At 38.7% G+C, this 25,992-nt stretch overlaps 1 protein-coding gene across 3 annotated transcripts; it reads right to left on the bottom strand.

Moving 5' to 3' along the window:
* Window positions 1-417: 417 nt before the first annotated feature.
* On the bottom strand, window positions 418-25,597 carry LOC103909395 (adhesion G protein-coupled receptor E3). Of its 3 annotated transcripts, XM_087237811.1 has the most exons (24): window positions 25,522-25,597; window positions 25,007-25,086; window positions 24,843-24,881; window positions 21,474-21,530; window positions 17,595-17,978; window positions 17,465-17,509; window positions 14,657-15,043; window positions 13,296-13,328; window positions 10,903-11,286; window positions 10,776-10,820; window positions 9,382-9,753; window positions 8,679-8,738; window positions 8,439-8,470; window positions 8,168-8,242; window positions 3,654-3,861; window positions 2,998-3,114; window positions 2,680-2,861; window positions 2,406-2,570; window positions 2,128-2,331; window positions 1,818-2,050; window positions 1,605-1,671; window positions 1,427-1,518; window positions 1,185-1,347; window positions 418-942 (listed from the first exon to the last, which is right to left on the bottom strand). In XM_087237811.1, exons 2-24 carry the CDS (start codon window positions 25,026-25,028, stop codon window positions 883-885), a joined length of 3,426 nt encoding a protein of 1,141 aa, XP_087093937.1. In that variant the 5' UTR covers window positions 25,029-25,086; window positions 25,522-25,597; the 3' UTR covers window positions 418-882. The 3 variants fall into 3 exon arrangements, with proteins under 3 accessions (XP_087093937.1, XP_087093938.1, XP_087093939.1); XM_087237812.1 differs by lacking the exons at window positions 13,296-13,328; window positions 21,474-21,530; window positions 24,843-24,881; window positions 25,007-25,086; window positions 25,522-25,597 and having other exon boundaries at window positions 10,903-11,356; window positions 14,657-15,028; XM_087237813.1 differs by lacking the exons at window positions 13,296-13,328; window positions 17,465-17,509; window positions 17,595-17,978; ... (2 more) ...; window positions 25,007-25,086; window positions 25,522-25,597 and having other exon boundaries at window positions 10,903-11,356.
* Window positions 25,598-25,992: the final 395 nt, after the last annotated feature.

Here is a 25,992-nt window from a genome sequence, read left to right as displayed (position 1 = left end):
GGAAGGATATACAATGACACAAGAGCCCCAATCAGGTAGTGAATCTCAGCAGCCGTTTTCAGATGTCTCCGTTTTCCCCCATCCACTCTGAGACGGAGCAGCAGCGTTTCACAATGAAAACAGCATTTCCAAAACGCTCCCTTTTTGGCACTCGAAAACTCTGCGTAGTGTGGACGGATGGCATAACCGTAGCAAAACTTATGCATTTTCAAACTAAAACGCATTAGTGTAAACGGGGCCCAAATATATAAACAGCTTGCCATTACATGAAGCCTCGAACAAAGCTGCTGTTCAAGTGTGAGAGTGACAACAACAACATCACTGCTGATCTTTCAGATGAGCATGTGCACTGAGAAGCCTTATATACACTACAAACAAAACTGCAATTCTAGAGCTTTGTAATCAAATAAGAATGCATACATGCCAAAAAAACTTTAATGCAACAACAGACACCATGAAAATAAAATTTTAACATTATACACATCACCAAAGTGTAGATAAAACGCAAATAACAGAATTAATGCCATGTGTAAATAAACTTTTACTGTAATGGGAGATAAAACTGATTTGTGCAAATGATTTACACTGATTTGTGTACAGCCAACATTTATATGTGTTTTGCACTGACCACAATAAAATAATAGCAGATAATCTATTTCATAAGCCCTTAAAGCAAACAGAAACTTGTACAGAGTTACGGTTCTTCAGAAGTCAGTAAACATTTTTCCCCTCCACAAAGAAATCTTAAATCCTTATAGATGAAATAAAAAAGCTGACAGGTTATACATAAATAGTATTGACTGTTGTTCTATCATGTGACATTTAGCATGCAAAACCCTGTCTCTAGTTTTTAAATCACTTGTATTGTCCTGAACATGATGCTCAGCGCTGTTTGCGTCCAGAGCACAGAAATGTGAAGCACTTCCAGTACTGCTGCCTGATCTGGACAAGAATGAGATGAGAAGAGCTGAGTGAGAACAATTTAAGCTCTGAATCTCTTCAATGATAAAGTCACTTCTTTATGGAAATAGGTAAACAAAAGTTTTAAAAGTCTAGCAGCCAGATTTACTCAACTGTGCAAATTAGCTCAATAGATAAGAACTGATAGCTGTAGGAACACCTGAAAACACCTAGATAAACAGACATTTTTGCATAGATATAGATTTTGATTAAAAATGTCTGACCTCATTATTGAGCACACAGTAGATCAGGAAGATGAAGGTTCCCTGCTGAGAGTTCAAGATCAGGAAGAGGATCTCCAGCATCTCATTGCCATTAGTGAAGAAACCCAGAATCCAAGGACAACCAAGAACCACAAACTGACCCAGTGTTTTAAACACCATAACCCTGCAGAGAAGCAGAAAAGGAGATTTAGTCTGTACTATTTGTTATTTTCAGAAAGCGATTAACTCAGAATGTTTGTTACTTGGTTTGCTTCGTCTGTGAAATTTCAGCGTTCAGTTTTGTGAGAGCTGATTTCAGAATGATGACGATCCTGATGAAGAGAATCAAGTTCAGCTGTAGAAAGATTAAGAAATGATCAGTTTAGAGTTTTGTTGATTTGAACAGGTCATGAAACAAAAATGTCTGTAACTAAAACTTACTCCTAGTATGACACAAACAGGACCCAGAAAACTCCAGATAAACCCTTTATCATATTTAATCCAGCAACTGATTAGAGGAAAACACAATATAGTAAATTAATACATTGATATAGAAGAACAGATAGTTACAGATTTTAAGCTGGAATGTGACATTGTTAACAAATTTATTTTTAATCAGAAAGGAGAAAACAGTCAATGAACAATACAACTCACTGTTCACTGCCGTATCCTTCTGGAACCAGCCCAATAGACACACACACCACAACCAGAGCAACCAAATATCCAATCACACACAGGAACCCACTGCTAAGCACCTCCTTCTTTTTGGAGCTGATCTGTGATAGGTTCTTGACACAGATGAAGAGCAGCACAGCTTCAATGAACATCCACACAAAGGCGGAGAGGAAGAGGAAGTGCAGAAGGCCTGCTATCACCACACACAACACCTGGAGAGCATGAGAGAGGGTTATGATGATTCTCAGTGCGGCTGTGCTGAGCTGTAGAGCTCCTTCATCATTCTCACCTGCTGAGGGCGAATGAGGCTCAGGAACTGTTGTGTGAGCAGAAACAGAAGGTGAGCCGACAGCAGACTGATGCAGATGTTGATTCGAGCCACATTATTGACTCCAGGACTCCACTGACAAAGAGCAAAGGACAACAGAGCCAAACTGAAGAACACCAGACCCACGATCACACACACCAGACCCAGCAGATCCAGCAGATCGCTCTGAGAAAACATGCAGAGAACATGAGTGCCAGATCTGTGCTGCTCTTCAATGCTCTCTAGAAATGTTCTGGTACCGGTGGTGGACTGCTGCTGGTCTGCATGATGAGAGCGAATGTGGACAGATGAACACAGGAACACACAGTGTGGCTGCTGTTGCTGTTTAACACAGAACAACCATCTACAATCCACTCGCTGATATTCCAGTACACACAGGACAGAGAACCGCTGGGGTCAAACTCCTGCAAGAAGAAAAAGAAACAAGCAGAAAATATGAGCAGAGTGAATATTAGATGTGTTCAGATGTTGATCAGTGCTGATGTTGGACTAAAACACATTTCAGTCTCTCACTCTGATGTGTCTGAAGGTGAAGTTGACTGCTTTGGTGAGTGCAGTGTTGCTGGTTTTGGGAAGAGTAGCTGAGATCACAGTGGACATCATGGTTTTAATGGTGTCATTAGTTGTGTTGAAGAAGTCGGCCTTCAGTAGATTCTCCATTGTGGTGTAGCTCATGAAAGCCACAGCAGCAGATCCTGTGAGACAGAAACAGAGGCTTACATGCAATATTATATACTAATAACAAATTCAAAAGAGTAAATGTGGTTTAGTGGTGGTGAAATGAGGTTTCATTATACATAAATCACTGCTTACACCAAACATTCAACTCACTGTCATTGTTGTTCTTGGCGATGCCAATAAGATCGATGTTTATAGAAGAATTTGTTGTGTAAAGTTGAGGGATTTTATCTAAGGTCACCTGTGGTCCAACCATGAAGACTTTTCCCTCTGATGAAAAACAAGCATGCTGTTATGTACTAAAATAATTTGCTATATTTATCTCCATCTATTAAAGGTGATGCAAAAAAAAAAAAACATTTGAGAAATTGATTCTACATAGATTCTCAGATTTTCAAAGTGCATCACTGTTACCTCTTGAATAGATTCGGAGCTTAGTTTTTTAGCAGCAGATGGCACTGTATTCTTTACAAACAGCCATACTCTCCTTGCATCTACACTGTATATTCACACTGTCAGAATCATGTATTCCCTTATACAGTACTATTTACTAAATAAAAATATTTATATTTGAATCTTCTTGTTGCCTGAATACTCACTTTGTTTGTGTGTGTGCAATGTGCACAGGTTCAGTTCACCAGTTTTAGCTACTGTTTATTATTATTATTATTATTAATGTTAGTATAATTAGTGTTAAGGTGAATCCTCAGTTTGAGCGAGTCAAAGAGGAGCAGGTCTGAGCTGGTGTGTTTGAGTCTCTGATATATAATCTCAGGTTCATCATCAATAATAACAGTGTCTCCACTTACCTACAGCTGCAAGAGTGAAACTGACATTGGCACTTGTGTCTGTCGGCTTCACCAATGTAGAAATGAGTTTCTCGCTGCTTTTCAACACTTTAGTTCCATATGAGGCTAGCTGAGCTGGACTGGCTGATGATGATGATGATGATGATGATGAAGACACTGAAATCTTCTCTGAAGCATTGAAGGCCACAGTCAAAATGTCGGTCACCTTCTGATTCATTGATCAAACAAACACACAAATGTAAAGACAGACAATAAGATAAAACTGCTCTGCCAGTCAACTCTAACAGAACTGACTTTATAATGTTTCCCCAACTAGGGAACTTCAACACTGCATCTAACCAGAACGCTAGGGGAACATCTCTTTTATACGCTCCTCGTGGTTCAGGTCCCGCTCATGCTGAGCATTGGCTTAGATCCTGGGGATCACAGTTAGATCTGGTGGACGAGGTGGAGACAGACTCTGTCCTTTCTCTGCCTGTATCCATGAGATCTAATCCTCCCTCGGGAGCGTCAGAAGCACGCTCTGCAGTTTCTTCTGCATCTCGTGGGAGGTCGGCGTCCTCCGTTTCTGAGGAAACGGACGCGCCATTGCAGCAAAGGCAAAGAGGATCGGGGGAACTGCCGCCCCAGTCAGTTGAATATGAGGTGATGTCACACTCTGCTGAAAGGTTTGATGCTATAGACTGGCAGCCAGCACATGAAAGGCAACAGTTGCGTCTGATGGGTATGCTGGATGAGAGAGAATTACCCAGCAGATTTGATCCTCCACAAAGGGACCTCCCCTTCTATCCTGAGCTACATAACCCTGTGACAAAATCATAAAATAATTCATATTTATCTTGTTTAATGACACCATTAACAGTCATTTATTTAGTAGTTCCCTTGTCATCTAGACCATTAAGAGTCACTTCTGGTCTAGTTGGCAAAGTGTATATGACGGCTGGTCAGTCTGTAGGATACCTGCACACTATGTCAGTGTTGTAAGCATATCAGGCTGACCTACTTAAAGAATGTTTAGACGGTGGGGGAGCAACACCCGAACAGCTTCAAGAAGCTCTTTGGGCATCCGACTTAGCTCTGAGAGCTACTAAGGAGGCGGCCTCTAATTTGGGGCACTCTATGGCAACCCTGGTGGCTATTGAGCGGCACCTATGGCTGATGCAAGCAGAGGTGTCAGAAACTGATATGGCTATTTTTATGGAAGCTCCAATTACGATCTCAGGGCTATTCGGCAACGCCATCAATTCCACCCTTTGATAGGGTGAAAAAGCGCTCTAGCTCCCTCAGGGGCTTTCTTCCCCCACGATCCAAAAGTCGGTGGGCTGCTAAAGAACAGCCCCAGCTGTCAACCAGCTTCTCAAACTGTGCGGTACAAAAGGAGAGCGTCACTTCTCAGACCCCCCCTCAAAAAAAATGGGCCTGGAGAGCACGCTCTCAGCCTGAGCCTTCCTTGAAATTACCCATGAGGACAATAGGAATTTCAAGGAAGGCGAAGGATAAAAGGAAGTCCTGATGTGTTGTCAGGACACAAAATACAGTTTTGTGCACGCCAGCCTCACTTAAAAGATGTTACACGCACCGTAATAAGCCAGAACAGGCTATGGCTATGGAACAGGAAATACTGGCTCTATTAAAAAAAGGTGCAATAGTGTTCTCCCACTCAACAGAGAGTCAGGGTTTTACAGCCAGTATTTCAAAAAAAGGATGGGGGACTGCGTCTGTCAGGGCCCCGAGGTTCAGGATGCTAACCATCAAAAAGGTGGTGTCACAAATTTAGTCAGAGGACTAGTTTGTCACAATAGACCTGAAAGACGCATACTACCCTATATTCATCCTTTCCCAACACAGGAAGTACCTGAGGTTCGCTTTCGAGGGCGAAAATTTCCAGTTTCGGGTTCTTCTATTTGGCCTAGCTCTGTCACCTCAAATCTTCTCCAAAATAGTAGAAGCAGCACTAGCTCCACTTCGTATGCAGGGTATACGTATCCTAAACTACATAGACGATTGGCTGATTCTAGCTCTGACTCATAATATGGCAGTCCGACATCGAGATGTCATTCTCACCCATATCAGAAGGTTGGAGTTTCGGTTGAACATCGCAAAAAGTGTTTGTTCCAGCCAGGACGATGATTTTTTAGGTGTGCTATGGGACTATGCTTGATGCGAGGACATTTGTCCCCGCCACAAATTGCTTCAATTCAATCAGCCATACACAGAGTCAAACTAGGCCAGTTCATCACTGTAAAACTCTTTCAGAGGTTGTTGGGCCTCATGGTAGCAGCAGCCAGCGTGATTCCATTTGGTCTAGTGTACATGAGACCCCAACAGTAGTGGCTTAAATCCAGGGGGTTTTTCCTCAAGGGGAATCCTTTCCGCATGATCTTGTGGCGCTGCATTCGGCCCTTAAGTATGTGAAAAATGCCCTGGTTCATGTCTTAGGGCCCATAGGAGGCTGTCTGCCATTGCGTCATGCTTATGACAGATGCTTCTCTCACAGGCTGGGGAGCAACCCTGAGGGGACTTCCTACTGTGGGACAATAAGAGAACATCATCGTTCTTGGCACATAAACTGATGGCCATGTTTCTGGCCTTAAAAAAATGTTCTCCCAGATTTAAGGGGCCATCATGTTCTAGTCCGCACGAACAATACATCGGTGGTTGCTTACATCAACCATCAGGGGGGTCAGAGGTTTCGACTGCTATGCAGGCTGGCACATCGGATCCTCCTGTGGGCCCAGAACAAAATTATGTCTGTCAGAGTAACGTATGTCCCGGGCCATCTGATCATGGGAGCAGATCTCCTGTCGAGGCCCCCCTGGGACTGGATGCCATGGTGCAGATGTGGCCGAGGCTACGTCTGTATACTTTTTGCCTGGTCGCACTTCTCCAGGAGTCCTGGAGAGGGTCCATCTAGACAGAGTCCAGTTACTGCTGGTAGCCCCATTTTGGCCTACAAGAATTTTGTTTTCAGACCTCATAGCCCTGCTGGCGGGTCTCCCATGGGAGATCCGCATCAGAAAGCATCTTCTGTCTCAGGCGGGAGGGATGATACTTCAACCTCGCCTGACTTATGGAAACTATGGGTGTGGCCTCTGAGGGGGCCCACCTCACAGAATATGGATTGTCAACCGAGGTTGCTCAGACCATTCTAAGCCCCAGGGCTCCCTCCACACAGAAGCTTTTTGGCCTCAAATGGGCTCTCTATTTGGGTTGGTGCAGAGAACACCAGCTGAACCCAGTCAGCGGTCAGGTAGTCTCAGTGCTGGAATTTCTCCAAGATCGCTTGTCTGCTGGGTTAGCTGCATCCACTCTGAGAGTGTATGTGTCAGCCATAGCGGCCAACCGTCTTCCCCTAGATGATTAGTCACTAGTGCAGGATCTGCTAATTCATCGCTTCCTATGTTGAGCCATAAGGCTAAGGCCTGTAAGCACAAACAGTGTACCTACATGGGACTTAACATTGGTGCTCTAGGGCATCTCTGTTCCCCTATTTGAGCCACTAAAGGAGGCGTCAGATACATTTCTTACACTGAAAACAGCTTTTTTTGTTAGCTATTTCTTCCCTGAAAAGGGTTGGTGACCTCCAGGCTCTGTCGGTTGCACCTTCATTTCTAGAGTTTGCTTCGGTCATGTCTTAAGCTTTTCTTTACCCCAGACCGGGGTATGTGCCGAAGGTTTTTACTCATTTGGCGAAACCTGCTGTGCTGCAGGCCTTTAATCCGCCCCCGTTTCAGTCGTCAGACCAAGAGAAATTGAATCTACTCTGCCCAGTTAGGGTTCTGGATACATACGTTAACACTGTTATTAATTAGAGAAAGGGTGAGCAGTAACTGGTTTGCTTCAAACTCTCAAAGAGGGGAAGTCCGGCTAATAGACAGACCATAAGAAATTGGATAGTTGTCTCAATTACTTATCTGGCTGCTGGACGTACTGCACCTAAATTTGTTAGGGCCCACTTCACAAGAGCTGTAGGGTCCTCCAAAGCTTCTATTTCAGGCTCTGCCCTTTCTGACATTTATTTGGCAGCAGGATGGTCGACACCACATACAATTGCGCATCACTATCAACTTGATGTAGACCCCTCCCCAGGGTCCTCTGTTCTACATGCGTAGTGTGCGTTCACAGTGAGCAACGAGTTTGGCCTAGTGGGTATTGCGTCCCCCTAGCGCTCTAGTTAGACGCAATGTTGAAGTTCCCTAGATGGGAAATGTCTCAGGATACATATGTGACCATAGTTCCTCGAGAGGGAACGAGACACTGCATCTTCCGCCATACTCTCTTCTGCCTGTTACTTCTTTCAAGCAAATTTGAAGTTAACACTGAATGCTCAGTGCAGGCTTTTATACTCTCTGGTCTGACGTCACCGCTATATTACATTAGATTAATTTCACATGTGCTTCAAGACGCGTATAAAAGAGGTGTTCTCCAAGCGTTCTGGTTAGATGCAGTGTCTCGCTCCCTCTCCGGGAACTATGGTTGCACACGTAACTCGAGACATTCTCTTGAAGACTTACATTCAGTGGAAGCTCTTGAGCTGTAATGTTCTCTATCTGCTCAAGAAGATTTTTTAGACATCCAGAGCTCTGACTCTGAAATTACAATTCAGCTTTATACAGTACAGAAATCATGACCTCAATCATGTTTCACAATATTAATAACAAACAAAAGCACAAAACCATCAGAAATAAACAGAAAAGCAAAAGTTACAACATGCAAACTTACAACACACATATCATCACACAGCTCTCTAAACTATTAGGCGTATATTTCAGACACTCAACTTACAGAACATCCTTCCTGCAGGGTGATATTTATAACTGCAATAAGAGAAAATCACAGTGAACACAATAATAACACAACTCACATGAAAAAGATGTTCTAATAATGTCTGCAATGATCTGCAACTGTACATCTCAGATCCTCTTTAATCCTTCATCTTTGTCCAGAGACACAAACACACTCACACCTGTTCAGTTCTACACTCAGTCAAACACACTCAACAGAGGAATCATCAGACTACATTACCAGCTGAGCTTGTCGTCTGTGGTGTGACTGTTGTACTGGTGCTGCTCATGTTGGACACAACTGGAAAACAGTCAACAATCAGACTGAGCATACAAAGAAAACATGAAAGTATTAGCAGCAATTTATATTATCTGACAATTCAAGATGGTGGAAGAGGTGTCGCGCATGATTGGGTGTGGTGGATGGCAGAGGGGTGTCGCAGACAAACGTGAAGAGGGTTGGGAAGTCGCAGAAAAAAGTGAAAGTGAACAACAGAAGTGGGTGGAGGGCTGTTGAGGAGGATCGGTAAAATAAGGTGCTGGATCAGATTTCAGAGGTGCCCAATCCAGCGTGTTCTGGCACAAACTAAGCCCTGTATATACTACTGATCAGTGTTGTGACGACACAAAAGTCACATCTACCTGACCATAGGTACCAGACCAAAGTATACTAGACCATATTCATATTCAATTAATCAAAACTCTGTTCTTCATACATAAAGCGATAGTTCAAACAAAAACCTAACATTTCTTCACTATTTATTATGGCTTTCCTTTTTCTAAATTTGTTTTTAAAATTAACAAACTATTCAGAAAAAAGAAACTCCAACAGCTTGAGTAAATAGTGGCAGAATTTTCAGTTTTGGCTGAACTAACTCTTTATTAAAGACAAATACATTGAGGCATAAATATCATGATTGTGTAGAAGCGGCTGATATAGTTACCTGCACAGTAGGCTGATGGGCATGTAGTTGGACTAAGCAGCTTATAAACATAATAATTTCCTGGACAGGCTTTGACTTTAATGGGAAAGACCCCATACGTGCAGCAATCATTACCATCATTACCACAGGCATCTCTAGAGACAACTCCATCCTCTACTGTTGGGTGTCCACCACGAATCCATAGTGGGTAATCAGTGCCACAACTATACTTAGCAACACATGTGTCTGGGATCTGAGCGTTCAGACCATTAATGAAGAGCCGATACCAGCCGCTCCAGGAGACTGACTGGTCACACATGGAGACTGGCTTTGATGGCTGACTGCTGTTGGCTCTCCATGCATTGTCCAGAACAGTGTAGTTGAAGCAGGGATCTGCAGAAAGATAAACCGAGAAGAAAATATGTTTATGACATTTATAAATATTTATTAAATGCATTTCATCAACACGCTATAAATGAAACAGTATTTCCCTATTGTAGTCTGTATTATATAAACATGAGTTATAAACATCGGTTTTGACAGTGAAGCAAGTGTAGCAGAAAGCCTCCATGACCCAGCTACAGTTTCTGGAGGAATTGATGAACTCACAGAGCTGGGTGCACCTCTGAAATCAGTATCTACTGCACTCAGACATGGCACCGAACGAATATATGCTGTTTTTCAGCCTTCCTAAAGCACATGAAGCACAGCTATTATCTTAAAAAAATACATGTTAGCCATTTAGCCATGATGCTAGAGTCACAGAGCAGACAGAAGTTCTGCCTATGACGCGAATCTGTGTCTATTGTGAAGCGAATTTGATGCGCGAAAGCAGTTAGTAAACGCAAAATGTTCACTCGACTATTTACATGTGAATATCATGATTTATTCATGTGCCGCGTCTGGTGTGAACTCGCATAAGTCTTTCCATGTTTGATCCTTGCCTTGGTTTACTGTTTATATTGATTTTTTGACCACTCGCCTGTGAATTTTACTCCTTTTTTGGATTACCCCATGATACTGTTTGTAGCTGTTTGACTGTTGCCTGCCTGACCATTCCATGTAAAACTGCACGTGGATCCCTAACTTTGTTGTCCAGCAACCTTCAGTTACAATCTTATGCATTTTCAGCCAATTTGTGTCAAGTTCTGCCAATATGGTCCTACTTAGGATCTGATACCTTTCATAAGGGCTTCAGTGTTAAATCACACATTGATTTGAGAGGCTGAACTCTACATTAAAACCATCATTTGGTTGTAGTATGGTTAAATTAAAAATAAAACAAAATTAAAAACAAAACAAAGAACTCTGATTAATGCTGATTTAAAGTAAATATACCTGTCTGACACGTATTACCAGTATAGACAGAGTTTAGAAAGAGTTTTAAACTAAAACAACAGACGGTGTTATATTACCAGGTGAGATGATTTCTGGTATGACTGTAACCACACTGCCAACATCTGAAAGTTTAGATTAAAAATGATTAATGAACAGAGACAGAGATGTGATGCATGTATTGAAAGCTCATGTGAATATAATTACCTGTACAGTAGGCTGAGAAGGCTGATATTGGCTCAACAAGCTCATAGACGTAATAATTCCCTGGACAGGCTTTGACTCGAATGGGAAACAGGTTAATACAGCAGTAATTGTACCAGTGAATGCAGACATCTCGAGCGACGACTCCATCCCCGACTGTTGGGTGTCCACCACGAATCCACAGTGTCATATCAGTAGTACAACCATGAATTGCAACACACATTTCAGGGATGTGGGCACTCGCTCCGTTAATGAAGAAACGATACCAGCCGCTCCAGGAGACAAAGTTGTCATATTTTCTATTTTTTACCTCAGAATATGAATTACCGTAGGCTCTCCATGGTTGGTCCAGCACAGTGTAGTTGTTGCAGGGGTCAGACAGATTAGCTGTTATATACATTTAAAAGAAGTATTAGAATATAGGTTATATTGGTCACAATGGTTATCATAAACTCATCTGTAGACGTTTAAAAAAGTCTAATTCAAAGTGTTTCAATTCACAACAAAACTATATTCAGTGTTGAAAAATGATTGTAATACATTTGGATGGCTGTCTAACATTCTAGAAGGAGGAGGCAAAGATCCAACCAGCATTTCAGACATTTAATAATCAAGAGAAAAATAACCAAATACGTTTTATGACAAAAGACTTGTTGTCGGCCAATGTTGCTTGGATACATTCCCTTTAAGAAGGGGCAACAAAATTGTTTCTGCACCTGTTAGACTGTTGTCTGCAATTTAAACCATTTAATTCAATCAGATAGCTAGCAGCAAAATCACATGAGCAGTGGAGCGAGGAAAAGGAGCAGGAACATAACCAACACATAACGTGGAGTCTACATAATTTATTGCTTACAGTACCAACTGCTGTCTAATTTAAAGGTGCAATAAGCAATTCAAAAATGAGCTGGACAGACCAGAGAAGACTATAAATAGAGAGAGGGCAATCTGCAGAAAGTTTGTAGAAACTTTGATGAAGATGAGGCGATGCACAAGAGAAAAGCTCTGAGGCATATCACTGGAAAATTATGATCAGGCAAGAGCTTTAGGACCCGCATTAATGAAGACCTAATATTAAGGCTAGGCAGGGCAAGGCAAGTGTATTTATATAGCACATTTCATACACAGTGGCATCTCAAAGTGCTTTACATCAACATGAATAAAAGAGGCAAGTATAAGAAAGTAAAAACAAGCAATAAAAATGATTAAAAACAGATGAAAATGTGTTAAAACAGGTTATAAAAGTATGAAAAAGAAAAGAAAGACATAATAGCGTGATCTGTGGGATGTAGCACAGTGCTCATTTAGATAGAGCTGTAGCGAGAAAACGATCCATTTATAGTAAGCTTGGATCACTCTGATTGGATTATTACTGATTACAGATGAGAAGCAAGTCGTGCTCAATCATATCTCATGCTCCTCTCGAAATTAGTTTGTTAAACTTCACTTTTCTAAAAATGAAGAAAAAAATAAAATACATTAAGACTCTTAACAGGGGTGCCCAAACTCTGTCCTTGACAGTCGGTGTCCTGCAGAGTTTAGCTCCAACTTGCCTCAACACTCCCGCCAGGGGTGCGTTTCTGAAAACCATCGTTAGCTAATTAAGATTGCAAGTTCCGTCGTTACAAACATAGTGTGTTGATTTTAGTGTTTCCAAAATCCAATGTTCCAACAAACATTCGCAAACTGCATCGCAACTTGTAGGCTTGTAACTACACCTGTAGAGCTGTAGTTAGAAGCACAGTTCATGGCTGTGTTCTATTCAGTTACCTCCCCTATTCTGTATTCATTCAGAACATTCTAACATTTAAACTTGGAATGATTTAAAAAGACAGCATTTAAGTCATCTCTCTTAGGTGTAATTTGCTTTCAAAGCATTTTCACAGTTCAGTTTTAGTGATCTTCATATTGACATTGACAATTTATATGATTTATTTATGAGAGTAGAATATGTGTTAGCTAAGTGAATTTTATATGGAATAGGCTATTCTCAATATAGCCGTCTGTTTATCACTGAATGTATCAGGAATATCAAAACAAAACCAACTTAGCTCCGCTCCTTTAGCGCCCCTCACACAGCTTGATCCACGCTGGCATTTGGCCTCTTGGGTTTTAGGTTTTGAAAAGGTTTTGAAAAGGGAAAAAATTCCAACACCCTGTCCAAACTTTTAGGATACCTGGTATAAGATTTGCACAATCCATATGCAACATATAGGTTTTTGGGTGTGGCTTAGCGAAGGGTCAATTCAGACAAAGGTTTGAGCACTGGAGTTCATGATAATGTCTGCAATGATCTGAAACTGTACATCTGAAACTATAATCTTTCATCTTTACAGACACAAACACACTTACAAACCATTACAGTTCTACAGATTCACACACTCAGGCTACATTACCTGGTATATTTTTGCGGGTGATGTTGGAAACAACTGGAAAACAATCGTAAACCAACAATCAGATGAATAATACTGAACATACTATGGGTCCAAGAAAATATTTACCAGTACTTTATGAACTGACAAAGTAACTGTGTTTTAAAACATATACTGCTTGAGGTAAAAAAAAAAAATCTAAAGAATATGAAGACTTAATATTTTGAGTTTGTTCAGTGCATTGTCATTTAGCATAAATTTCTATGTAATCGTGCTTAGTGGTGCAAATCGTTTATTTTTAAATAAATTGATCCTGGCATGGCTCACACTAAAATCTAAATTCACTCACTATTTACTCTGCCTCAAGTGGTTACAAACTTTTATACGATTTTTGTTCCTGCCGAACTCCAAAGAAGATATTTAGAAAAATGTTAAAAAGCTGTAACCAAAGACATCCACAGAAGGAAAAGCTAATATTATGGAAGTCAATAGTTACAGGTTTCCAACATTTGTCAGAAGAAATTATTTTGTGTTAGACAGAAAAAATAAAAATAAACTCAAACAGGTTGAGTAAATGATGACAGCATTTTCACTTTAGGTACAGATAAATACATTGAGGCATAAATATCATGAATGTGTAAAAACAGCTTATAAATGACTTACAGCTGATGTCAGAATTATTAACCCACTATATGTTTGTATATATTTTTTAATTTTTCTGATTTTTTATCTTTGCCATGATGACAGAACAAAATATTTGACTAGATGTTCTTCAAGATACTAGTATTTAGCTTAAAGTAACATTTATAGGCTTAACTAGGTTAACTAGGCTAATGTTAGGGTAATTAGGCAAATGATTGTATAATGATGGTTTGTTCTGTAGACTATCCAAAACAAATATTGCTTGAGGGGGCTAATAATATTGACCCTAAATGGCTTTAAAACAGTTAAAAACTGCTTTTATTCTGACTGAAATAAAACAACTAAGACTTTCTCCAGGAGAAAAGAAATTATAGGAAATACTGTGAAAAATTCCTGAATCTGTTAAACATAATTTTGGAAATATTAGAAAAAGAAGGAAAAAAGTCACTGTTTGGCTAATAATTTTGACTTTAAGTGTATGTGGTGTTTGACTGATTATTGTTGATGTCATTTGACTAACCTTAGTATTATTATTGATATTATATTATGACTATGAATGCTTAGTACTTTTTTAATACTACCTTGTCATGGCTGTTTATGCACAATCCTTTTTTCCTTTCATGTTTCCCTTTCATGTTCTCTTGCTGTTTATTTGTTGTGTGTTTACCATGTACTGTACAGTATGTTTTTGCACTCTTAATAAAAAAGAAGAACGAAACAGTTGATAAATAATGTATAGTTACCTGCACAGTAGGCTGATGGGCATGCAGGTGGACTAAGCAGCTTATAGACATAATAATTTTCTGGACAGGCTTTGACTTTAATGGGAAAGATCCCATACGTGCAGCAATCCACACCATCGTTACCGCAGACATCTCGAGTGACGACTCCATCCTCTACTGTTGGGTGTCCACCACGAATCCACAGTGGGATATCAGTGCCACAACTGAACTTCTGAACACATGTGTCTGGAATCTGAGCATTCAGACCGTTAATGAAGAGCCGATACCAGCCGCTCCAGGAGACTGACTGGTCACACATGGAGACTGGCTTTGATGACTGACTGCTGTTGGCTCTCCATGTGTTGTCCAGAAAAGTGTAGTTGTAGCAGGGGTCTGCAGAAAAATAAACTGAGAAGACCAGTATGAAATCACAACTTTATTATAAATGTTCATTAATCTTTGAAGCTAATCAACAGGCTCATGAAACAGAATTTCTCTATTTTATGATGCACTATATAAACATGACCTCATCTGATCTGACAGTGAAGCAAGTGTGACAGATGCAGAGAGACACATTTGGGGTTCATGACAGCCAACCACACCCAAGATCAAAATAATAATAATAATATTAATAATCATAATAATAATAAAACATTATTATTGTTTTATATAGTTTTAAATTAAATTATTACTCCAGTCATTATTGCTATATTACTATTACCATAATAATAGTAACAATATTAATAATAATTATTATTAGAGTGATTTCTGAAGGATCATGTTACTCTAAAGACTGAAGTAATGAAGCTAAAATTTAACCTTTAAAATCCCTGGAATGAATGATTCAGTTAAATTATAATCGACTTTTATACAGTTATTATATAGTACAATAACATTTCACAATTTTTCAACGTGTACTGTATGTTTGATGAAATAAATGCAGCCTTGGTGAGCAGGAGAAGCTTATTTTAACACATTTAAAAATTCCACTGACCCCAAACGTTTGACTGGTAGTGTGATAAATGATTTAAGACCTACAACACCATATTTCAGTGAATTTAGGAATTTTTAGGACCCCACACATACCCTGCTAATGTAACAAACAAGTGTATTTTAATACTTGGTGATTTGCAAATCTGTTGTGCGAAAGAGCCCGTCTGATACCATCCATGAGTGCTTCAGTGTTAAATCACATATTAATTTGAGGTGCTAAACTGTGCATTAAAATAACCATTCTTTTTCTTTTCAGCTTTAGTCACTTTACTAATCTGGGGTTGCCACAGCGGAATGAACTGCCAACTTATCCAGCATATGTTTTATACAGCGGATGCCCTTTCAGCTGCAACCCATCTCTGGGAAACAAACATACACACTCATTTATACACATACACTATTTACAATTTAACGTACCCAATTCATATAGGGCAGAGCGGGGTACAAAGTAACACTTTTTGGTTTTGGTCAAATAAATAATAACAAAGTGATGGGGTTGACAAATCTCTTTTTTTTTTTTTTTTCAAAAAGCAACACACAAGTCTCTCCTACAAATGAGCACTGGAGTTATGATCGCTGGATCTTTGGTTTTTGTGCAGTATTGCCAAAAATGCCAGGAGTAAAAATGTTACTGTTCACCCCACCTGCGGGGCAAGTTGTAACAGACAGGGGGTTAGTTGCAACACAAGCTTACAAAGGCAGATTTCACACAATTAATTTATTTTCAGTTTACTTTAAATAGTAGCTAGATTTCAGTAATTGGCTTATTACTTTTTTATTCTACATAGCACAGTGTGTTCATTTTAATGGTTATTGGATAAACACATTTAAATCTATTTGCATTATTATTGAAAATTATTTATTTATTATTATAGAATGTATTTATTTGCATTATTAGCAATTATATAATTATTTTTTTTCTTGTAAAAAACATTTTTATTAAAAAAAGTTCCCAACATTAAACTCAAAATTCATTAATTACTTTGATAGTTTGATTGGTGTCCAACAGTTTGCGGCTTAATTCTAACACCCTGTTACAACCAACCCCGCTGTGCCATGTTTTCCTCAAAACTGGCTGGCAGTCACTGTGTGTGTTTTACATCTTTTAGCTTAGAAGACAGTAATCACAACAATATAAGATTTTACATATATACTTGCACAGATTTTTTTTAATTAAAAATATTGACTACAATAAAAAATACTTTTATGCTGCAAAAATGGTTTCTCCTGTGTTTCTCATCCAAATTTTGCTGAACTTTTGCAATAATTAGCAGGAAGACATATGCCGACATTGTGGTGAAAACCATGGAAGCATGCCATGGTTAACCCTGAACAAATACCTAAAAATTCTGTGTTACATTTAACCCTGGATTACTTTGTGCCCCACGCTCCCCTACCGCATGTCTTTGGACTTGTGGGGGAAACCAGAGCACCCGAAGGAAACCCACTCAAAAACAGAGAGAACATGCAAACTCCACATAGAAATGTCAGCTGACCACGCCGAGACTCGACCCAGCAACCTTCTTGCTGTGAGATGGTCGTGCTACCCACATCGCCACCATGCAGCTCCCCTTTATGATTAAATGAGCAAAGCTAAAAACAAACCATTGAACCAAGGAGTGATAGATTTAAAAGAAAATAAGATTTATCTTCAGCTGTTTAAAAAAATGACCAAAGGCTCAATTTATTTTACTACAGTCAAGGATGATGGTTTACACTGGTATGATGGAGATTAAAAGTAAATATAACTGTCTGACACAAGCACATATTAATGGTACAGATATGTACCTGTACATACTTTAGAAAGAACAAAAACAACAGACTGTGTTATATTACCAGGTGAGATGATTTCTGGCATGACTGTGATCACACTGGTAACATCTGAAAGTTTAGATTGCAAATAATGAATCAACAGAGATGTGTATTGTGATAAATGTATTGAAAGAGTTGATGTGAATATAATTACCTGTACAGTATCCTGAACAGAAGATTGGCGTTTGAACAAGCTCATAGACGTAATAATTCCCTGGACAGGCTTTGACTTGAATGGGAAACACGGAATTGCAGCAGTAACTCAGCCAGTGAATGCAGACATCTCGAGTGACGACTCCATCCTGTACTGTTGGGTGTCCACCCCTAATCCACGCTGTCATATCAGTAGAACAACGGTATTTTACCACACACGTTTCTGTGATGTGGGCACTCGCACCATTAATGAAGAAACGATACCAGCCGCTCCGTGAGACTGAGGTGTCACATTTTCTATTTGATAACGGAGAATAATAACTACTGATGCCTCTCCATGGTTCGTCCAGCACAGTGTAGTTGTTGCAGGGGTCAGACAGATTAGCTGTTATGCAGAGGTTTTAAAAGAAATGTTAGAATATTTATGAAAATATTATACAAACATTAAAAAAGGCCAATTTAAAGATATTATAATTTTTATAACTATAGGAGGATGAGGCCATAAACCAACAATCAAATAAACAAAAAATAATTGAATAAACTACATAAACTTTTTTGTTGTCGGGTAATGTTGTTTGGCTACTTTCCCACTGAGAGTAGGCAAAAAATGTATCTGGATCTGTTAGATCTTCATCTGAAGTTTTTTTTTTTTTTTTTTAAGATTCTCCAATCAGAAAGCAAGCTGCAAAATTTCATGACCAATTTGGATCAATTGCCTAGACACAATACTTGTGCTAGATGACGAGTACGTCACTGCCAAGGACTGTTGAAACATTCCGGAATGGTTCAAACTTTGTATCCTGAAGGTTGTGCTGTGTATCAGGATGATAATGCACCAATACACACTGCAAGACTGGCGACAGAGTGGTTTGATGAACATGAAAGTAAAGCTAAACATCCCCTATGGCCTGCACAATCACCAGACCTAAACATTCTTGAGTTATGGTAACGAATAACCTTAACTTTTCCAAATTTGATTGTAATGAAATTATGTGCACCTTTTGCTGCTTTGAAAAAACAATTGTTGTGAAAAGTGCATTACAAATAAAGTTGAATTGTAATGAATCTGTGAGAATGTGTTGTCTTTTTGTCTATTTTTAACCGCAGAATATGAATTGCTGATGCCTCTCCTTGGTTTGTCCTGCACATAATCAACAAATATTTCAGGTGCTTAATCAGGGTTTCTGCAGATATCATAATGTCAAATTTAATACTTTAAGACTTTATAAGACCATTAAGTATTAAATTTAAGACCTGTATCGCAATATCAAAAACACGCGAGAGAAAACGCAAAATCACAAAATTAGTGGTAAAATAAATGTATTTAAATTGAACAATATTGAAGACAGGTTAGATGCACCATTGAGCTAAAGAAAAAAACAAACAAACAAACATCTTAATGCTGATTTAAACTTTCACCTGGTGCCACATCGCACACCTTGCAAAACAGAGAAGGCTTTTACACTTGACGTGTTCACTATTGAAATATTCTTTTAAATGACAGGGGGTTAGTCAAAAGAAACAGACAGTAAAATCAGACGAATAAAAAGAGAATCCTTAATATCATTGAAGATGTTTTTGGGGGCCTCTTTTTTTGTTTTAACAAACATATCCCTCAGGTTTTTTCAAACTTTTACAAAAACTTTCCTCCTTTCCCATTGCTGTTGCAATTTCTAGTCCATAATTAGTGGTCATCTGGTTCTCCCTATGATCATGCATGGACGGATCATAAAGATGTCTGTACAGACAGACGCACCTGTTTCAGAAAAAAACTTCTTCAAACTGTTTCATAATCAACTCAAATCAAATGCGGTGCCCTGCGAACTGTTCACTCGAGTCTCAAAACATTCCATTAGCTCCACTATGGCATTATTTCACTGACAAATGTCGTGAGCGCAGTATTACAAGTCAAGAGGGCATTCATGTAATACGAGCGAGCGAATTTCTTTGCTCGCGCACCGATTGCCTCTGTTTGTGAACAAAACTTCTTGCAAGCTCTCAAATATAATATACTGCTCACACACAAATTCTTTCACTCTGAAAAATGCACTGCTCACGCACAAATTTTCTTCTTTGCACTCAGTACACTGTTCCCTCTTCCTTGCATGCTTTTTTTATATGATTTATATTTGTACACTATTTCTTACCAATAACCAAAATACTAAAATAGACTTACATATTACATTTTTAATCTAATAAAACATCACATTTTTGGCTGTATGTTATATGATGAGATATTTCCAGCTTCAAACACTACAAAGAATAGTTTACTTTTAAAAACATTCATTAAACATCCAAAATGTGCACCATACTAATCAAATAAAATACATTTCAATATAACTAATGCAAGCAGGAATGTAACTTAAAGAAAATAGGGGAAACTTGATAAGGTATTATAGCCTACTGTACTATTCCCTCTTCAAATAAATCTCCCTATCAATCCTATTTAATCATGGCAACTAAAACAAAGTGAACTAGTCTCTGGGTATATTATTCTACAATTTACCACACTTTACTGTAGTAAAACTAAACTGTATTTCATTTTATCAGTTCAATATTCTTAAAGCATTTTTGGAGAGCAAAAGCACAAAAGGAGGAGGAAACACAAGACACAAAAATTGTGAGTCTGCATCGTCTGACGGGGTGAGCAGCCAGTGTTTTGAGAACTCGCGTGCAGTTTTATCCACGAACAGAGGAAACCGGCACGTGAGCAAAGAGATTCGCTCTCTTGTATTTCATGAATGCGCTTCCGACTTGTTATACTGCACTTACGACATTTGTCAGTGAAATACTGCCATACTCCATCAGTTGAAATCATGTGGCACGCAACCACAGCGAACCTCCGCAAATACATCGATGACATCAAATTCGCTGCACGCACTGAGTCAGTAACAGAAAGCTGATTGGCTATTGCAAGTTGACCTCACTTGTAGTTGTCATACCCCAAATTACAATTGGACTAGTGAAATAAAGTAACTACAACACCCCGACAAAAACTGGCAACAACAACAAAAAAGAATTTAAATAAGCAGTAGATTTAGTGTTACATGGACATCGGAAAAATAAGACCTGTGCAAAAATATTTAAGACCTAAAACAGCAAATTTAAGACTTTGTAAGACCTTAAATTTTGATTTTTAAATTTGACACTTTTTCAGACCCCGCGGAAACCCTGTTAATACTCAACGAAAAAATAACCAAATAAACTTGATGTCAGCCAATGTTGCTTGGATACATTCCCATGAAGAAGGGGCAACAAAATTGTATTTTTAAAAGTTGAATTGTTGTCTACAATTTTAACCCATTTTACTAGCAGCAAAATTACATGACCAGTAAAGTGAGGAAAAGGAGCAGGAACATAACCTACACATAACATGGAATCTACATCTGCTGTCTAATTTAAAGGTGCAATATGGGGCACACTCTTAGCAGTAGTTCAAAAGATATCTGAAGTTATATATCTATCATTTTGATTATGTCTATTTCTGAGGGAACAAGACCATTGTACCAATCACACTGAGACATTTCAAATGATATCAAACATGATGCAAAAAGTCACATGCAATTATACAGGACATTTATGCTTTGAAATGACCATTCTGTGTGAGTTGGGTGAAAAGGAGTGTTGGTCAAGGGAAGGGAGTGTGGGAGATGATTCAATATTCAAATATTTCAGTATTCATTGTGTCTGTAATATGGAGGTCCCACATGAGGTGCTCCGAATGTTGCTCCGAAAATTTGTCAATCAGAGTGGAACGATCAGGAATAATAAGAAATTATGATTAACACATTGATGAAAACAAGATAAACCAGTTGGACACCTTACATTTAGTTCAAAATCAAAGTCCTTAAAAACACCAGACAAGAATTGAATACACTACCAGCTGTGGTCATCACTGGTGCAACCATTACAGAGGCCAAGACAAGTTGTGACACATCTGAAAAAAAAAAAAGTTTTTATTATTCCAATTTTTTTTTTTTTTTGACTCATGCAAAAAAATTATTCTTTACCACACAAAGTATAATTTGTGAGCCATATTTCAAGTCTTCAGAAGTTAAACTGAAGTAGATTCAGGACTAAAATATTTTCAGACAAATCTCTAAAACAGTGGTTCTCAAACTTTTTTCTATCAAGTACCACCTTAGAAAAACATTGTCTCTCCAAGTACCACCAAAATGAGCAGCATTGAAATACCGTAGCGTAGTTGGACCAGTAAAGCAGCTACAACTCTGCACAGTTAAAAAACCTGGCAGATTACCTCAGAAATATAACCTATATATAATATATGGCATATTATATACATAATTTTTAATACATTTTGAATTAAATGTTGCATGTACATGACATATTTCATTCCTCCGTGTACCACTAGAAGGAAACCCGCGTACCACTAGGGGTACACGTACCACAGTTTGAGAACCACTGCTCTAAAACAAATGATAAAAGACATAAAACGAAACAGTTATGCTATGTGGAAAACTTACACTATGGGGATTTCTTCAGAAAGCCAATAATCTAAAGAGTAATATAACAGGCCAATGAAATGCAGATGAATTGGCAGCGCCCAGCACACGCAGCTGCCAGCAATCACAATTAGCTGTGTATAAAGCTGCCAGATAGGTGTTGCTCAGCACATTTTCTAGCTGCAGAAGCCGAACTACAGCTGTCAGCTAAGGTGCAACCACTGTGGCAAAGGAACATAGCATTTCTGTTCTCTATGGTTCTTAGCGTTCCACAGCATATGGACTCGCCAATGGGGATTGCGTATAGCAGGCACCGAACCCCGGGCTGAGTGAATGGGCATGCCAAACAACGTAATGGGCCAGGCACCTGACTTCTCTGCTGAGTCAGGTGCTGGGGGTCTCGGAGGAGTTCAGTAGGGTTTGCCAAATGGGGAACTCAACTGAGTAAGAAAGGTGCACATATCTCCATCTTAGAGAGAAAGGCGCAGCAAGCGTGTTTCAACACCAAATCAATTTCCTCATTCACCATAGTTATCCAGCACATGTTAAGGAAATTGGCTCCACTCTATGATTTTAAAATCTCACAAATGTATTAGGTGTCGCCCAGCCCACAGCCTCCGGGATTTTTCCGGGGGACAGACCAAAACAGGAGAAGGGTCTGAAATCTTGGAGACTCCCGGGAAAAACGTGAGTGTTGGCAGGTATGGCATGCCCTGAGGCCAGCTGTCTGCCAGAGTGTTTGTGCCGAAGAGGGCCTCGGATAGGGAATAAAACGACTAGCAATGGGTGGGAGGCAAACAGGTCGACCTGGGCTTCTTCAAAGCATGCCCATATCAACTGAACAGACCCGGGGTGGGGACTCCATTCTCCCGGGCGTGGAAGCTGTAGTGTGAGCGTATCAGCTGCATGGTGGAGCTCGCCGAGGATGTGAAGAGGAGCCAGAGAAGGAGATGGCGAGCAAGCTGAGACATGCGACAAGAACAGACACCCCCATGTGGTTGATATATACGCCACCATCACCATGTTGTCTGTTCTGACCATCACGTGTTTCCCCTCTAGCACCAGCAAAAAATGACAAAGAGTGAGATACACCACCAACAGCTCTGGGCAATTGATATGCCAATGCATCTGGATTTTTCTTTTCGCACTCTTTCAGACAGGTCAGCATCAGCTTGTGATCGAGTCCAGCTCCAACCTGAAAAATTAGTTGTTCTGCACAGGGGCAAGCTTGCTCTTTTCCCAGTTGACCCGAAACCCCAACAGGTTGAGGTTTCTTCAGGTACCATAATGTCAAATTTAAGACTTTTTAAGACATTTTTAAGATCATTAAGTATTAAATTTAAGACCTATTTCGCAATATCAAAAACACACATGGACAAAAAGAAAACAAAAAAACAAAACAAAATTAGTGGTAAAATAAATGTATTTAAATAAACAGTACTAAATACAGGTTAGAAGCACCATTGAACTACAGAAAAAAAACAAACAAACATCTTAATGCTGATTTATACTTTCACCTGGCGCCACATCGCACACCTCACAAAACTGATGAGGCTTTTATACTTGACGCGTTCAACATTAAGATATTCTTGTAAATGACAGTGGGCGGTCAAAAGAAACAGTCAGTAAAATCAGACGGATAAACAGAGAAGTGGAAAGTTTCCGGAAGTAGGTCATATCATTAATATCATTGAAGATTTTTAACCTAATTATTTTTTTATTATTTTTATAATTTATTATAAAGATTTTTATAACCATTTAATATTTTTTTAATCAGTTTTTTTTATCTAAATGATGCATCAGTTGCTTTTGTCCATATCTCAGACAGTTCTACATATTAAAGTTAAATATTAATGGCAACAGAACTTGGGTTGCTCTACAATTAAATTTTTTTTTATTACAGCAAGAATAAAAGCAAAAAAGTACACTCACTAAAAATACTGACCTTATTTTTTTTATATTTTATTTTGCCCACTCAACAATTCACACATTAGTCTGGCTAGATTCTGTCCTCTACTTATAAGCTAAAATGGCAATAATGGTCCAACATTGCAGACCATCATCACCAATAAAGCCTAGAAATTGGGCATCAATATATTGTAAACTGATAGGTTCATATATTCCTTTCCAGTTACAGATGAAGTCAGAATTATCCCCCCCCCCCCCCCCCCCGTTTATTTTGTTCCCCAATTTCTGTTTAATGGAGAGAAGATTTTTTTTTTCAACATATTTCTCAACATAATAGTTTTAATAACTCATCTCTAATAACTGATTAATTTTATCTTTGTCATGATGACAGTAAATAATATTTGACTAGATATTTATCAAGACACTTCTTTACAGCTTAAACTGACATTTAAAAGCTTAACTAGGTTAACTAGGTAAGTAAGGGTAATTAGGCAAGTTACTGTATAACAGTGGTTTGTTCTGTAGATTATTAAAAAAAAAGCTTAAAGGGGCTAATAATTCTGTCCCTAAAATGGTGATTAAAAATGTAAAAATTGTTTATTCTAGCCAAAATAAAATAAGGAAGACTTTCTCCAGATGAAAAAAATATAATCAGACATACTGTGAAAATTTCCTTGCTCTGTTAAACATCATTTGGAGAAAAAAAAAAGATTCGAAGGGGGCCAATAAATCTGACTTACACTATATAATTTTACTGCTTTTAAACTGGACTGTATCTCATGACTTTGTGAGATAATTGTGATGATGATAAGTGATGATTACCTTGCACTGTAACTACATCACTGTTAAGCTATGTATAAAAAACTGCTTATACTTACATGTTATAACAGAGATGGTACTCAGTGATTTCTTAAATCCTGAAATATTAAAAACACAAATTATACTGTATTGGATTGTACTGCAAGTTGGAGTATGTAAAACCTTCATTAAACATATAAAATCTGTGAAAGTCAGAGTTTTGGGTGATGAGAGACAATCTTACTTTTCTGCAGAGATGGGGCCATTGTCTATTATAACAGTCTGATGTGTTTCATCCACAAAGCAGTACTGCCGATTAATTTCCTTTACAGTACAAAAAATGTATATATAAAAAACAATGAGGACTGTCTCTGAAGCATGACCAAAAATGTTTTCTATTTACTTCACACAGATAAGGAAAATAATAAAACTGCATCAGTGAATTGGAATTTTAAGATCTAAAATGACTGAGAATCAAAGATGAAATGAATAAAAGAGATGCAGTTCTTATTAAAGATTAGGTTCATTTTTTTCCCCCAGAAATTAATATATAAGAATCAACTCATGTAAAGTGAAGCAGTTCAACAAGTTAGATATATTAGATGTTTCAACATTAAATATGGTTACAAGCATTCAGTAAGACTCCTGACCTGGTCAAAGCACAAATGACTCAACTACTATTAATACACACAAACCAGCCAAGCACACTTGATGACACTCTTTAACATCATCATCAATCTAAAAGCAGAAAGATCTTACCTGATGTGAGCTGAAAAGCAGTGATCTTCACCTAAAACAATTGACTGTCTAAGTGAATATTTGAGTTTTATCGCTCCATCATCCTGAGAGAATTTGATTTTACACTCACGGTTTCCTTCTTTAATTCAAATTCGAATTCAAATGTACATAGTAAACACTTTCCACAGAATCCCTTTGTCTTGTGGAACATGCAAAACTGTTTTCAAAATGCTAAATGAGTTCAGGTAATCAATTCATGCTAAACAACATGAAACTGTTCATTTATACAAAAAATGTGTAAAAATGTCTGACTTCATATTTGAGCACACAGTAGATCAGGAAGATGAGGGTTCCCTGCTGAGAGTTCAAGATTAGGAAGAGGATCTGCACAACCTTACTGCCATCACTGAAGAAACCCAGAATTCAGGAGCCAAAAACTGACCCAGTGTTTTAAACACTATAACCTTTGGTAAATCAGAACGAGACATTGTG

Source organism: Danio rerio, chromosome 1 (genome assembly GCF_052040795.2).
Source record: "Danio rerio strain M-AB ecotype USA chromosome 1, GRCz13ab, whole genome shotgun sequence".
Classification (NCBI taxonomy): domain Eukaryota; kingdom Metazoa; phylum Chordata; class Actinopteri; order Cypriniformes; family Danionidae; genus Danio; species Danio rerio.
This window is presented reverse-complemented; position numbering and strand designations above follow the sequence as displayed.